Source organism: Penicillium subrubescens (genome assembly GCF_028828155.1).
Source record: "Penicillium subrubescens strain IBT 31985 chromosome Unknown utg000008l_segment0_segment0, whole genome shotgun sequence".
NCBI lineage: Eukaryota > Fungi > Ascomycota > Eurotiomycetes > Eurotiales > Aspergillaceae > Penicillium > Penicillium subrubescens.
The window spans coordinates 56,967-72,684 of NW_026643158.1; the positions used below are offsets into that span (position 1 = coordinate 56,967).

The 15,718-nt window shown below is 47.7% G+C and overlaps 3 protein-coding genes across 3 annotated transcripts; all 3 read left to right on the plus strand.

Moving 5' to 3' along the window:
• Positions 1-2,339: 2,339 nt before the first annotated feature.
• On the plus strand, positions 2,340-3,063 carry N7473_011058 (bZIP transcription factor; the record flags this gene model as incomplete). The annotated part of the gene is made up of 2 exons (XM_057156997.1): positions 2,340-2,472; positions 2,540-3,063. The coding sequence occupies 2 exons, from the start codon at positions 2,340-2,342 to the stop codon at positions 3,061-3,063; spliced, it is 657 nt and encodes a 218-aa protein (XP_057004291.1).
• A 4,639-nt stretch (positions 3,064-7,702) lies between these two features.
• N7473_011059 (uncharacterized protein) lies at positions 7,703-8,633 on the plus strand (the record flags this gene model as incomplete). The annotated part of the gene is made up of 2 exons (XM_057156998.1): positions 7,703-7,963; positions 8,358-8,633. 2 exons carry the CDS (start codon positions 7,703-7,705, stop codon positions 8,631-8,633), a joined length of 537 nt encoding a protein of 178 aa, XP_057004292.1.
• A 4,671-nt stretch (positions 8,634-13,304) lies between these two features.
• On the plus strand, positions 13,305-15,443 carry N7473_011060 (DNA/RNA-binding domain E.t1.c1-type; the record flags this gene model as incomplete). The annotated part of the gene is made up of 1 exon (XM_057156999.1): positions 13,305-15,443. The coding sequence occupies one exon, from the start codon at positions 13,305-13,307 to the stop codon at positions 15,441-15,443; it is 2,139 nt and encodes a 712-aa protein (XP_057004293.1).
• Positions 15,444-15,718: the final 275 nt, after the last annotated feature.

A 15,718-nucleotide genomic window follows, 5' to 3' on the forward strand; every position in this document is an offset into this window, starting at 1 on the left:
GGAAGGTCATGAGGACCGTTCCATCGGCCTTTTTCGCCCTTTTCATCAAAGCCAATTGTCACTCCATCCACCGACTCACGGCCAAAAGTGATGGGAGTGACTCCCGTGGCAATGGCGTCGATGCTACTCTTTGGTACTCCACGCTCCGCATAGACACGCGCTCGTTCATTTGACAATTCATCCTCAACAATGAATTGTATGTATTCATGGCCCCAAGCTGAGTCAAGGTTTTTGACTCGAGTCAGGGTAACGACGCGAAGAGATTCGTAGTCTTGGCTTTTATTTAGAATGTGCTTGTACCATTCCTCTGGCAAGTAATGTTTCACTTCACTCGAAAAAACAAGCGGCATCGTGGTAAACATAGTAAATCAGTAAAATAGTAATTCTATAATTATCCAAAGATGCAAAGCAGCAGAGTAGGGCTATGACCGAACTCTCCTTTGATTGTCAACGCCCAGATCATTTAGTGTAAATTGCATGTATGAACCGACGACTTAGAACTCCCGATTTATATTAGCCTTCGCCTGATAGTGAAGAAAACGAAGAAAACGACAAATAAATTGCATCATCTTTAGGTTGCGCGATATTACGGTGTTTTATAGAATACCCAAGTTGTGGGCGCTTCCATGTCCGTGTCGTCGTATCCACGCCTGCAGGCTATGTTTAGTGGAATATAGGTCTAGAAAACCGTCAAGTTCCTTCCTTTTATAGTTTATAACAATCTTTTCCATTTGAGGAACTGTCTTGCGTCAGACTTATGGTTGCTAGAGCTCCTAATTTTCAGTAGAGTACGATTAATTTGAGAAGTAGTCGCAAATCAAACTCTTTTCCCTGCCTAGCTCACCTGACCCCGGGGGTCCGATCACAGGACACCGCTTTTCGTCTTGAGACGCACGCTTCAACCTTTTACCAAGGCTGGTAATCCCGTACAAAACCTGCATATATATTTTTAACTCCTGCTTTTTCTAGCATTCACAATTCTTTACTGTTGATATGGAGACGAATATTTCCTCTCTTACCGAAGAGCCTCTTCCCCCTTTTTCCACTCTTGCTCTTTTCATCTGCTACTACTGCCGATCAGCAGTACGAATCAAGTAACTCATAGCCCATCTAAGCTCCTTCTCATTCTCTTCGTTGTCGTACGGCTGCTTACTCCTTTCCTCAATCGTCTAAACCCCCTCTTTCTCTCCACACCTTAAGACGAGTCACGCGAGTATACTTTGCTGTGATTGAGCCCGTAGAATCATGGGGAGCAGAGCCTGAGCCACTATTTTCTACGATAGATAACTTTGACCAGCTAGTAAAAGCAACACCGTCAGATCTGAGACGGTGGAGATAACTAGGCTATGCCATGGCTCCGTCGTACGCGGTGGTCCCAACATCTGGCGAGTGAGCTAGCAGAGACGCTCCATTCCTTAATTGAGCCACGAGAGCAGGATCCTCTAGATCCATTATGGCTGATCCACTGGGCTATGGCTAATATGGCTCGTACGGCGCAGCAAATTGCTAAACGGTGCGGCCACCTCATTCGCGTAGAGGTCGTTCAAACCGAGATGGACCCTCCCTCGTTTGGCGGAATTTGGGGCTTTATTTTGCTACCTCCCTCCGGCCGTAGAGTGTGGTGAATACTAGCGACGGGGGAAATGATGTTTCGCGACGCGAGCTTCCACTATGAAATGCAGCTGAAAGACAGTCAAAGTAACCTGTCGCTGACTGGACGATTTCATATCACACAACACTCAAAATTTGGCTGCGTGATCAGGAACTTCTGCCTAAACCAGCGCCATTTTAAGATGAGGAGTCACAGATTGGCATTCAAAACAGCCCCGACGAACCCCACTGCCTGCGCGGGTTAAGGATAGGTGGCGAAGTCGAGAGGGCCATCTCAAACATGATGCGCCCCGTGCAGCCTTGTGGGAATCGAACAACATGGCCCAGGTCGGGGGGTGGAGGAGGTTGGTCCAAGACGTATAGGACCCAGTCGAGGCTGAACGGCAGCCCGGATCCATAGCTGCCCGTCTATGCGCGTAACGCTTATTGTATTCTGTTTGTGTGATGTGGCTGTGTAGGGATGAATCATATTTCGTATCTGCCCTATTCTGCCTAGTGCACAACTAACTCCTCCTGTACACCGAAGCCCCGATGCTACATAACGAATCTAAACGCCCCCCTTCCTGTCTGACCTCTTCCCGTACCCTTCGGTTTGACTTCTATAACTCTACACCTCTCGTATACTTTACATACAATTATTTCATCTCTTTGGATAGGATCTTCTTCCCCACATCGCCAAACAGATCTATACTATACACCATTACCACTACAGCTACTGCTTGCCCACAATGCATCGTTCCCCTAGTCATAGGAACAGCAGCGCTTTCAGTCCCAACGCAAACCCAAATGAGGATTGGACCAAGATCCCCGATCTTGCGGAGCGTCGGCGCATTCAAAACCGCATTGCGCAACGAAACTACCGTTAGTATTCCCATCGTGAGTCCCCAAACCACCCGGTATTCATCCTACTAACCGCACCCACCCACAGGCAAGAAGCTGAAGCGAAGACTGGAGGATCTAGAGCGCGGTGCAGCATCTTCTGCCTCCCCAGAAGCCTCACACGCTGAGCCGGTAGCACGTCCCAAGGCTGCGCCTAACAAGGCTCGCTCGAAACAACAACGAGCCAACAAAGCCAACAAAGCCACCGAGAACAAAGCGCACTCAGTACACGCCTCAACAAGCGAGGGCCCAGCCTCTTACGAGTATTACAACAACACCACACAAGATGAACGCGGTATGTTCGGACAACAATGTACCCGCCAACTATCCGCCTCGCCGCCACCAGTCTTCTCCTACCTACCACTACCATCCTACGACGGCCATATTTCGTTCACCGAATATGGCGAGCCAGTTGCTAGCGTAGGTCCCATGGTGAGCGCCCAGGGAATGTACCGCAAGCCATACGACGAGGATATGAGTCCATTCGGCAGGAGCTACGCAACAATGGCAGGCATCGACCTAGTGCCGCAACAGCACGCAGAAAAAAGCCTTCTGGTACAATCCTCTTACTAGTTCCAATTGCAGGGATCTCAATAGCAACCACTCTTTTTTTCTCTTCTTTATTTTCATCTTGGAGCAATGCAAGTTTCTTCGACCGGAAAATGAGAAAGCGAAACTCTTCTGTTGTTTCTGCACACAGGTGCACTCGTTTTGTTACAGTCATGCACATGGTTCTGCCCATAGCCAAGAATATTATCATTGTGCAGCTTTGTCTTTGTATCCTCTGTTACGGGCAAATGAATCATAATTTCCACAGATGATCTGCGAATACTCTAACTATATGCTTTGGTATTCGAAAGCTGGAGACCTGCTACGCAATGGCTTCTGTTATCTAGTGAGATGACTCTCGTCCAACTCGAGCGTTCTGGGGCTAACCCCAAGCAAAATCCCAGGTACATAATGTACACACATTGTCCACCTTCCCCCGAGCAGCTATTTAATTAGCTTCCCGAGTGGCAAGTGTTTGTGTGCCGCCAATTTGAATAAGTCGGTAAGCTTCTGGTTCGCCTTCGCCATAGCAACCACTCTATGCCCATCGAGAGGCATTCGTGTGTATTTCGGGTCAACCACTTGGACGTTCACAAAGTTTTCAAGCGTTTATTTCTTTCGATCAAAAACTGTGACATGTTTTCTCGCCCATTGGTCCCGGCAAGCCGATTTGAGTTTTTAGATCCCCTCTCGTCCGCTGTCTCCAATCGCAATGAAGCAGAAGACATAAAGTTCGTTCAAGCCTTGTCAATATGGGTAACTTTTCAGTCATCTCGACCCATGAGTGATGGGCCCAGTCACTTGAGTTGAACAACAGACTAGCTGCACAGTTCAATATCCCGCAATGTAAAGTAATTTAGTTTGGTAAACCTATCCCAGCCTACCCTCCCCCTGATGTCTCTTGCCTCCTGGAGAAATGGGCCATCTGCTGATAATCCAGATATACATCGGCCGCTTCGTATGTTTGGGAGGAAACAGTCATGTATGAGAGTTTCCAGTTTGTTCCTCTCGCCTCTGAGTGAAAGGGACGAAAGTGCTTCCAAGGTGACATCTAGTGAGCGTGTCGAGGAATTCATGTGAGGTCTCGAAGGAATGGCAAATTGGCAGCAAGAAAGTAGTATAATCGAGCTATAACCTACAAGGCCCTTTTCGCCCTCCCAGTCCTGCTCTTTCTATTCTAGCGCCTCTTGCCATAGCCTCCGGGAACGAAAAAGCTTGAAAATGCTTTGTGAAATGGGTGCTTATACAATCACAAGCTCCCCAAGAGGAAGTTTATATTCAGACAAATGGTGATAGCGATAGAGATGGTTGAAGTGAAATACGATATATCGTCTGATGCTCTAGAAGCAAGGAATTCCTCTTCGGGCCTACCGAAAAAACTGAGCCGAAGATAAACATTCTGCGTATTATATACCCCTCCCATAATGAACTCTTCTAAATGATGGCAGCCATTGCCATTGGTTGCTGAGCGAACCGTAGGCGTAAGCGAAATCCTACTGAAGATGATGCTCCTAATTTACACAAAGCACGCAAGAAGTTTTCTATCTCCAACAAGGACTTTCCACTCGGCTACCCGAAATTCCGGACTCGTTTCTGTCTTGCCACCCGAATCAATCTGTGACTTAGCGGGGGCAATGCGAACTTAGCACCGAATAATTTCTCTTCGCGGTTCTTTTAAGCGGGGGATATAGAAAATGCGAGGGGGAAGAGCCAAAATGAATCATTCAGGAAGTTTGCTAAACAGGCAAATAGAAAAAGGGGTGCAATCACACGAGAGAAACAAGATGTCCTACACGAGACAGTTCCCTACACGAGACAGTTCGAAAACTAAATGATCTCTCCGGTGCCGGTCAAATTGAACATACAGCCAAGGTACACATCAACAAGTCCTAAGTTGAAGAATTATGAGATACATCGCTCACGACAAGCGCTCGTCACGAACGGAGGAACTATGGATTTGGCGTGGGCGTTTTCTGAGGTTGTATCCACTATTTCCCGAGGATTCTTCCCTTTGCTGGCATCGCTCGGTAGGCTGACTGGGTGGCCTGAAGGAAGGTTGTTGGTTTCTCCCGGAAGTAATAATGTAGGAGTCACCTCGTGATGCATTGTCGTAGATCACAATTGGATGACCGTAGCTTCCTCCGAGAATGTATCTTATTGGCTCCGATGCTGCATGTTCCACATGTTCAAATCTCGGGTTCGTCGCATTATTAGTACGCGTGACCTCTTGAAGTGGCCGGAACCAAACGCCTGTGGTGGTGCCAGTAACCATTTTGCGTATTCGTACTGGGTTTCTCCTGCACTGCTTCGAGCGGTATAATCGCAGCCATTGTCGACGAGCACTTTGTGATGTCTTTGAGAGACTTCTCGCGCTCTTGAATTTCTATTCTGCGTGTTGGGGCGATATGCATTAAGTTCCACCCTTCCCTATCTCGGACCTGAATGGAAATTCCATAGGAGCTGCATCGTCCTAAAGCCAGGCCCCGTAGGTAGCAAAATGGATTGGGAGCCGCCCATAAGCATCTGGGGGTATTTTTCATTCTTTCAAAATCCCCATTTTGTCGCAAGGTCTGAACTATCGTGTCGCATCGGTACCGTACTGCCCCTTGGAGTGTTGACCACCGAGAGTTGTCGACGCTGAGGAGCAAATTCACAAGACCGATTTCTCCGTCATCACATGCTATTTGACGAGCGATTTGTAGCTCATTACTGACAAGTAGGCCAATATCTGCACAGCGCAAGCCAATACTGAATCATGGCCGGCCGATTATTCATGTCAATTGTCATTTACTCATGTGAGTAGAGAAAAACATCCATATATCGGACCGTACTAACTCCGATACATAAAAAAGCACCATGTGGACGAACTCTCCCGGCGTGGGCTCCATCCTTACCCTAATCTTACCGAACGAAGGGTTCGGTTCGACCTACATCCACGGTAGGGCAAGTTCATATCACCTGCCTACTGCCCACGACCAAAATAACACCACGCGGGGTCTATCCCAAGGCATAGAGATTTTTTAAAGATGAACGACTTAGGAAATTATTTTCTTTGAGACATTTTCAACCTCCCTAAATCGTCATAAGTGTAACGAAACCTCACATCATTCAATGAGTTTAACACTGCTTAGTATAAAGCGCTGCGGAAGCGGTTGAATCAAGAGCAACATGTCGCATTCGGAGTTGCCACGTAGAAACCATCCCTGTGATATATTGGTAGACATTGCCAGGGCACTGATTCCTCGCGTCGTTGCGGATCTTATTGAATGGTCAAAAGTAAGCATCGGATACCGAGCGTAACACCGGGAAGGTCATCAAGCCCGCAGTCAGACTGAGGTTAGTGCTCAGATACATTCTGAATGCATTGTGTCAGTGAAGAACTTCCGGTCGTGGGAACAGCAGCAAGCTTATCTTACTGTCAGAGAGGCACCAAGATGGATGTTTGATGCCGGATCGTAGACTTATTCAAAGACCCCGGCTCGGAGGTATTCCATCAAATCCAAGAAACAACATTTGAAATTCTATACCTTCAGCCACATTATCAATTCCAAGCTGACACACTTTTGAGGTGTCACTACACCCCCTCGCTTCGGCATTTCTTACATCACTGTCGACCCTTGTTTGTCTGCTAGTTGGTGTTCGATTGAAATTGAACAGCAAGTAGATCAACCAAGGCGATACGAACAGCAGTACGAGAAATGGACATCGCCACCGAATATAGAATGAAGACTCCAAAGAATCGTATTGTGCATCGTATTTGCGCTCATCCGATTCTGGGAAAGGCTTGGGTGCTGCTTAATGATCTTGCGAGCCATAATTTCGTCGATCCAGTGCTTCCTCAACTGATAACGACGTATACCAGTTGGTCTGGTTAGGCTCTAGAATTTCCGCATCCGGAGCTCAGTCTGTGATAATCAAGTTGCTCTACGCCTTCCAACCGAAGCGACAGCATGATAGCAGTGATATTCCAATTCCGTCACGGCCATTACATGCTCCTGTTATCCATTCATGATCCAGATATTGACGCTTTGTCTTCGAATCTTTCAGCTGCCCTCTGATTAGTGGGGGTTGTGCCATCAAGCCCTCCTGCGGCTTTTCTATCCCGCAGAGCAGCATATGGCTTCAAGATTAGCACAGTCACCCGGTCAAGTTGCTACTCAATCTACATGATGAAGTCACGTTACAACCAGTCCCATTCGGCCAACCAGCAAGTCGATGGATTCACCACGTGGTTTATCTATATTCGAGCCAAGCTTTCCGCAGTTGAGCGGTTCACCGTACCTACCACCAGAACGTGATTATGACATTGGAACGGCTTTAGTCAGGAGCTTCGGAATACCGAATCGGTGTGACAAGAATGAAGCCCTGGTTACTAGGGGCATACATCCCGCAAACGCTTTATTCATATCGATGATGCACGCCTCCTCTGTTGGTGCTGTAGGGACACGGATAGGGCAGGATGAAAGACCACTGAGAAGCTAAGTATGCCAAGATGAACAATGTTTCCACCAGCAATACACCAAATCGCAGTATACGATTCTTAGCTTGTATTTCTGCCGTCTGGCACTTGTCTTGCTTGACGCTGAGATCTAGCTGCTTCTACAGTCACGCATCATAGCGCACTTGGCAACTGTTGCAGAAAGATTATACCAGCCTCTACACAATGGAACATTGCAAGCCGGCCGCCGAATGGTCTCTCAAGTTTTATGTACTCGCGGGGACCCTAATCGCCTACGAGAATGGAATGATGTCTTTGTCAATGGTCTTGGGCGGTCTGAGCAACCTTGACATATGGAGCAGTCTTGATAACGGCAGTGGTAACGACGGAAATGACTTTTCTCTTTCTTCGAAGGGGAAAAAGAGCTCCTACATCCGCCGCTGTGCCAGGCATGTTTACTTTCACGCTTGTACTATATCAACACCTGTAAGTATCCATAGAGCCTGGATTGGGTGTTCCCCAGCCGTTCCTTGCTTCTTTTCTTCGGACAGTCAGTAGGTTGAGTACTCTCAACCCTCCTTTTTCTATTCTAACATATATCAACTACAAGACAGTCCATCGCTGGCGAGAAAACTATGAATACGATAACCATATATTTTCTGAATGGAAAATACAATAGAATGACAGTTAGTTCCTTCTATAGAAGCTCTAAATATATGTTCTCGCCGAATGATTGTGCTCAGCGAAATCGATATCCCGCTCTTTAAAATCAAAACATCACTGAAAAAGGCAAGGGCATTGTGGCTCGTTTGATATATCTAGTGGTACCTACATCCTTTGCGAAAAGCCGCCCCTTATTTCCCTTATTTTCCAACATCAGCCACGTGAAGAATTGAACCTGCTGCGTGCGGCGCAGCTAAAGGCCATGTCAAGGGAGTCACTGCGTCAGTTCTTATCCCTTCCCAACAACTTCCCAGGCAAGTGCCCTTTCACTGGCATCGTCAAGGTGAATGCTCTGCCCTGTGGATCTGGTTCTTATGTTGGCGGCGTCTACCCAACTGTGAGCCGTATCAACCACAGCTGCATTCTGAACGCCCACAACAGCTGGAACAGCAGCAAGGAACAGGAAACTATTCACGCGATCCGACCTATATAAAGTGGAACGGAATTCACAACTTCATATGATCATGGAGGCCCGTCGAGCGCAAGGAAGAGGTTTCTGGAACAATTCTTCGGTTTCACCTGTACGTGCAACAACTGCACCCTCTCTCCATCGTTGTTACAAGCGAGCGACAACCGCCGCTTAAAGATACAGAGCCTCGATGAAGCCATTATCCTCAATCCATCCCTGGCTGTAATCTTCAATACCACATCCCCGGCGGCGAGGCGGAACGCATGATCTTCAGACAACTGACATATTACTTCACCGTTGAGCTACTGCGCATCAACAACAGGAAGTTTCTTCCTGATATTGAAGCTTGTCCGCCGTACTTCTTTTGATACAATAGCCCAAGGATTATTTTCCAGTCCCTGCGCTTGATTTGTTCTTGAGTCCGAGATGTACTTCATGTGATTCTGCGATAAAAGATGGAAAAGTCTGCTGGAATTCACAAAATTGTTGTCTAGCTCCCCTTAGTTAAGTAAACGATCTCGACAGAACTCCTGGAAGGGGCCGAGTTTGTATTTTAGCTGGGTGCCGACGAGGGGCTGCTATTGGGAAAATCTCTTGACAGGATACTACACGAGTCGATCGGATATTCTCCCTTCCATGTCTCTGGTACGAGCTCCGGTAGATTCACGGTTGTTGACGAATCTGATAAAGGAAGCAGGTTGCTTTCATTCGGAAACAGATAAACAAGCATTCTGCTCTACGCTAGGCCTAATGAAGTATTGTGTCGGAGAATTTCGTCTAGCCTTTCATTGAATCTCTGCTGGAAAACTCCGAGTTCCGGTATATTCGAGAATCCCCAGCCGGGTCATTGAGGGTTAAATTAGGGGTTCAGTTACAATACCAAGATTTATAGCGCCTTGAGAATGAGAACCATATGGAAGAGCCAGTCAGAGGAGGCACATTTCTCGTGCATGCGGCGGCCTGGAAGTCTTCGGAACGGTCCAGCAGTTTTTGGTTGAATCATAAGGGCTTGGAAGTACAGGAAACGAGCAAGAAGGACGCTAACAATAGCTACAGAGAGGTTGCTGGAACTAGAAAACCTTTGTTTATCTAGTGAGATATCCTGTTATGCTTAGGAGCCGACCTATGTGGGTATACCATTCAAAGAAAGGGCGGTAAGGAAGGCATCGGGTAGAGGCAGCAGCGCACGGAAATGACGTGTCAGATTACCAGAAATCAACTTACTGTCATGCTTCATCGCGAGTCATAATTTAGGAGTGTGGGGCTTGAAAGTCCAGATATATTTTTGGGCCAAGAGGCCTGTACGACAGTTCTCGTATTACACCGCTCACCACGTCGGAATATATATTCAATTTTTTTAATGAGTTAGCAGTGCTTGCCACATATTGCTATCGAGAGTTCCATGTGAGAATGACTCACCGGTGATCTAGGTGGTCATAGCTCAATCCAGGCAGGCACGGCTCGCCCAATGATCAATCGCATTGCTCGCAGGCCTGGAATACCTTTGACCATCATCAAAATCCCAATCTTGAACAAAAGTCGAGCGCGATTAAGTTCTGTGACGAGGTTTCTATACATCGAGGCAACAAAGTTTACTTTAGTATTTGATGGATGGGAACGTTGTCATTCCAATTCAACTTGTCAATAGTATCCCCAAGGCCTTCTACAGCCGTGAAACTTCATCGGACAAGAGCCTTGAGACTTATTTCATGGCCTTTAGGCGGCTCCAACGGTTCAAAGGTTGCGCGTACTTTGCGTAGACAGTTGATTGCAGGAGGCCCTTCCGATCCAGTAGGCGTAGAATTCATGCTGGGCAGGTACATAAAGGCCCAGTGGTGCTAGGCGTATGTCTTATGATTAGGCATCCGGGGCTGGTCTTACATACGTGTACGAATGAGTGGGTTGCTATCTCCATACGTAATGCAGAATTTTGGTGAGCCGTATAGGATCGTAAAGGGTCACCACCTCCCAATTGGACATTCATAACAAGCAAACCAAGTGAACGTATTGGTACCGTCAGTCTTCTATGACCGCCCCGTGTGGCCCAGCCATATTTGACTCCATGCATAATTTCATCACTCCATTTACCATGAGTGCGGCCCAATGGCTACGATACGCTTTTCCATTGTATCCTGGCCGGGCTTGGTGAGAGGGGAGGAATTATCTTTGAGAGGCGTCTGGTGGTTAGTTCTCGTTGATAGCATTGCCGCTTCCAAGGGCCTTTGGGGGGAAGGCCACTATCGAGCGGGATATTTAATACACGCAAGAATATACACGTTTCGCCAACACAAACACCGAACTTTGGATAGCTGCAACTCGAGAGTTGAACCTTTTGGAAATGTTAGATGCGGCCAAGCGAAAATAATCGGCGACATTGAACGCTTCATATTTATGATAAGAAGACTTTGTGTCCAGAATTAAGATCACTACGATTTGAGACCTTTCCTACTGTCAGAACGTATTTTGAGTAATTTATCGCGTTCTTCTCATTGCATCCGCTTCAGCCTCAATTCTTTCTCTGCGGATAGACTAGGACGATCAAGTGTGGGCGGAGCAACGGGCGGGTGGAGATACATACATACATGGTATGGGCTCCGTAAATACGTCCATGATAGGTTACCTGACCGAAATAAGTCATCTGGAAATTTTGACAAGTGGAAAACGCAGATAATTGGCTGGTGAGATGGGCACCTAATTGGATCATTGGATGGCCCCTTGATAGGTCAAATGCTGCATTGGGGGGTTTCATCACTTGTAAGCCCCGCAAGGTCCTTGCAAATAGACAAACCATCAAGTGCGGAGTTAGAACGGGTAACCTTTGGTTCAAATGAGCGGATACGAGAGGTGGTAGTCGAGGAGCCCCCTGATTGTCGCTCTCCACATCCCGGTTCGCCGATGAAGCGTACTTCTGTGCTCGAATGACAAGAAATCCCCCGTGGAAGTATTGAATAAGCTAGCAGGGATAAAGCCCTTGTACAGGATTGCTGCCGCAGGTTTCCCCTTCGAATATGATACGGGAAATCCAATACAGCTAGCAGAAGCTTGCTCGGCTAGTCTAGACCTGTGTGAGCTATGTCAACCCGGGTGAAATTTCAGCCCGGAGGCTGTACTCCGTAGAGCACCAGCAGATGCCAAAATAAGCCCGAGAGGGCACGTAGTGGAGTCAGTGCGGCTGATAGCTTAGCTGGATTGTCCCCTGACTTAGCTTACTTCCATATTCTAGTGAATGTAGACGCATTTGATGGATATCAAGTATGTTTGGACTTAACTCTGCTGCTCGAAGGACCGCTAAAAGGCAACTGGCACTAACAGTTAACCCTGGGACTGAGCCAATAAAGAATACGATCCAGAGAGGTTGCTAAACCCTGTCATTCCAGTTACCTACTGCCTGAGCTCTTAGACCTCGAAGAGTATTGTCTCTAGTATGGATACATCGCGTGGTTTTATAGATTCCAAAACTCTCACCCAAATCACTTCTTCCATTGCTTCAAATCTCGCATCCGTTTACGTGACACCGTCACACCATCCAACGAGAGAGTGAATTTAGGGGCCTCGGACAGCTAGCGACGCTATTTTAGTTAGCTAAATCTCAACGTATAGTTCAGATCATAAGGCTAGAGAGGGCTGTGGAACAACTAGCCTCATTTACTTAATGCATATTGGCGAAAATGAGGATAAGAATTGTTCTACGACTGATGGCATTGATTATAGAAGATCAAGAAGTGGGGTCAACGGCCTTGATGAGCTACCTCCACCAGTTCTATCACCTGGGTCACCGTTGTAGGATCCACGGTTAATCAACCCTATGGGTGGAGGGTTAAGATGGTCGAGAAGGCAACCAGCGCTAAAGCCTAGAAACCCGAAAAGCGGGTACGACCCTCTGGCAACATCCTTGCGGCCTAGAGAATTAATGCTCGTCTGAGTCGTCAGGCCAAGGGTGTTATTACCGGTATTTTGTCTTCTCCACAGGATTTCTTAACGTCTTATATATGTATAATTTCCTACCCACAACCCGGGGTGCTTCGCCCAGGTGACCACAGGCTCCAATGTCCATCGATATCATTTTATAAACTCTGAGAGGCCGCACCAGGGTCATTAACCACCATTTTACCCCATCGATGTGCGACAGAAAGCCCAACCATCGCAACAACAATAACGTCAGTCTAGCTCCCATTCAACCTGACTCTACCCGAGCATCTTTCTATGTTCATCCTTCCCGCCACTGCCACACTTAGTCGACCATTTTTGACTTTCCCGTCACATTCCGATTGAAATACACACCCACCTGCAGGGTTAAATGCCAGCACAGACACCCAATTGGTTTAGGCGAGCCCGATTAGCTAATATAGTCACTTCTCAGGTCAGATGATGCGACTGCACAAAGTCCTGAAACAATAAAATAATCAAGTCACACAGAGACGTATGATGGACAGGCCGTCCTTTCGAAGACGGCGAGGCTCCCACGGAGTCAAATCTGGCTCCTCTCGGGTGGATCCCAAACCCGGTTGGCGAGGTGCAGACAGGTCCTCACCATATCTATCTCCTAGGCAGGTCACCTCCGTGGCATTGCGAGGCCTCCCAACTAACTGCCATCCTAGGCGTCCCATAAGCCGGGTTCACTTGGATGAGTTGTCGGCTGAAGTGCCCACGGCCATTCGCCTGCGCTCATCAGCCAGCCTGCCACTCTCTACTGGGATGCTATCCGATGATAGTACTGTGGATACCTCCAGTAGTCAGGGTGCCCGAATGTCCAAAGCATCCTCGCGCACAAAATTCGCTGCCCGTGCAAAGAACGTTCGCCGCCGAGACAGTTCACGCACGCTAAGAGAGCGGGATCGAGGGCGGTCCACGTCTGCCTTGAATCAACCCACCAACTATGATGATACTAGTGGGGTACTGTCGAAAGCACAGCTCACTGAATCGGAGTTCACTCGAGTATCTGTTTATCAAACAAGACATGAGATGCCGCGAGCAGAACCGTGGAGATACCATGCAGACCCCGCGGTACCTCAAACAACGGCTACTAAAAATGGTAATGGCGGTAACAGTGATAATGATGTGCATGAAGACGGGCATAGGGTGGGGGATAGAGATCATGATGCTGATGATAATGATGGTGATGTTCCAATGGATCTCGGCGGGCCATCCCCTGAACAAAGCCCAGAAAATGAACCCAATGATGATCTCAATGACACGTATTCATCCCATTCCTTGGAGCCACCATCGGGGTCACAGTCGTCGGATCCACCCCCGATGTACAAGCAGCCAGAGACCAATGACATCACAGAAGATCAGTTGATCCAAGAGGTGCGCTCGATCTATGCTGGACTAGTGATGGTGGAAAAGAAATGCATCGAGGTCGACAAACAACAAACTGAATCCAATGCCGAGTTATCTGGCCTACAATGGCAAGCAATGATATCCCTGCATCGAACATTACTTTATGAACACCATGATTTTTTTCTGGCCTCCCAACACCCGTCCGCCAGTCAGGTGTTGAAAAAATTGGCCAACAAATATGCAATGCCTGCACGCATGTGGAGATATGGCATTCATTCATTTTTGGAGCTGCTTCGGCAAAAGCTGCCATGCTCTTTCGATTATATGTTGAATTTCATCTACCTCGCATACTCGATGATGACACTCTTACTTGAAAGCGTCGATGCATTTAGCGAGACCTGGATCGAGTGCCTGGGTGATCTAGCACGATATCGCATGGCTGTGGAAGAGTCTGATATGAGAGACCGGGAGGTTTGGGCCGGAGTCTCGCGATACTGGTACAATCAAGACGCTGATCGCAGCCCTGAAGTGGGTCGTATTCAACATCATCTTGCAGTATTAGCTCGTCCAGACGTGCTTCTGCAGCTTTTCCACTACACCAAAGCGTTAGTGAGTGTACGTCCTTTCCCCAATGCGCGAGAGAGTGTGGTCCTTCTCTTCGGTCCGTATAATGGACAAGATCAGAATTTGAATCAGCACACAATGGTCACTGCTTTTATAGCTACTCACAGTGCCCTATTCAATAAATGGCCGGCTGAACAATTCGTCGCCTTGGCAAATCACTTCTTGATACTCTTGCGGAAAGAATCCCGGCACCTGGGTCGTCAGGGTCAAACAGGAGTTTACATTATGTCGTGTAATTTCGCGTCGATCCTTCAATACGGTGACGACGAAGTCGATGCCGATATAGTGATGGAATTTGCTCATAAAAATGATACATCGGCTGCAGGTGCTTCTGAATTTGCGCTCAATTGGACGTCGGGTTTGGACTTGGGCTCGAAAGTGAAGATCAAAGAAAAGGGCCAGCCAACAGATCCTAGCGCCCATCTCCCTGCAATGGTTTTTCACGGCAGTACTCTCGCCTTCCACACACTTTCAGTCTTGCTCGACCAACTAGGTGACCCTAGTATATACCCAGGTGTACATATCTCATTATCATTCATCTGGTGCCTTGCCCTCCACCCGCTCGCCATGCAACCAGTCGACGCATTCATCCCGTGGGTCAGCATCGGGAGATTCCTCAACACTCTTATCGACGCTTTCCTCAACGCTCTCCGTGAATCTAAGATCGACCCCGACAGCGAATTCAACAAAATCGAAGATAGAAACTTCCCACTGGAGGATATGCCGACGCGTCATCTACCGGAGGATTTCCTTATCCGCGGTCAATCCTGGAGCCAGCTCTACTACCCCGACAAATTTTTCGAAGGAGCCCCCTCGGAGGACGACAGACCCGTTATTGAACCAGATACCATTCCCATCCCTCGCATGAGAAGATGCCTGTGGCTAGGCGTGCAAATAGCAACGGTTTGTCGCATTTTTCTTTGGTTCTAGCGCTCAAATATGTTCTTGATAGAGATGGAGAGAAATGAAGCTGATCGATTTGACATGCAGTCCCGTCGTTGGTTAACATACGACAATCGCAGGTTCAACGTTACTCCGGGCGCGCTTGGGAACGCAAAGATTGCAGAATCTTGCGGAGGCCTCAATAGCAGCGCAACTAAATCTTCACATTCTTACGACGGGACTCGGGACAAGATGTGATATGTGGGCATTCTGGTTCACTAATTTTGATGTCAAGGCAAGAATATTTTCCGGATTGAGAGAGT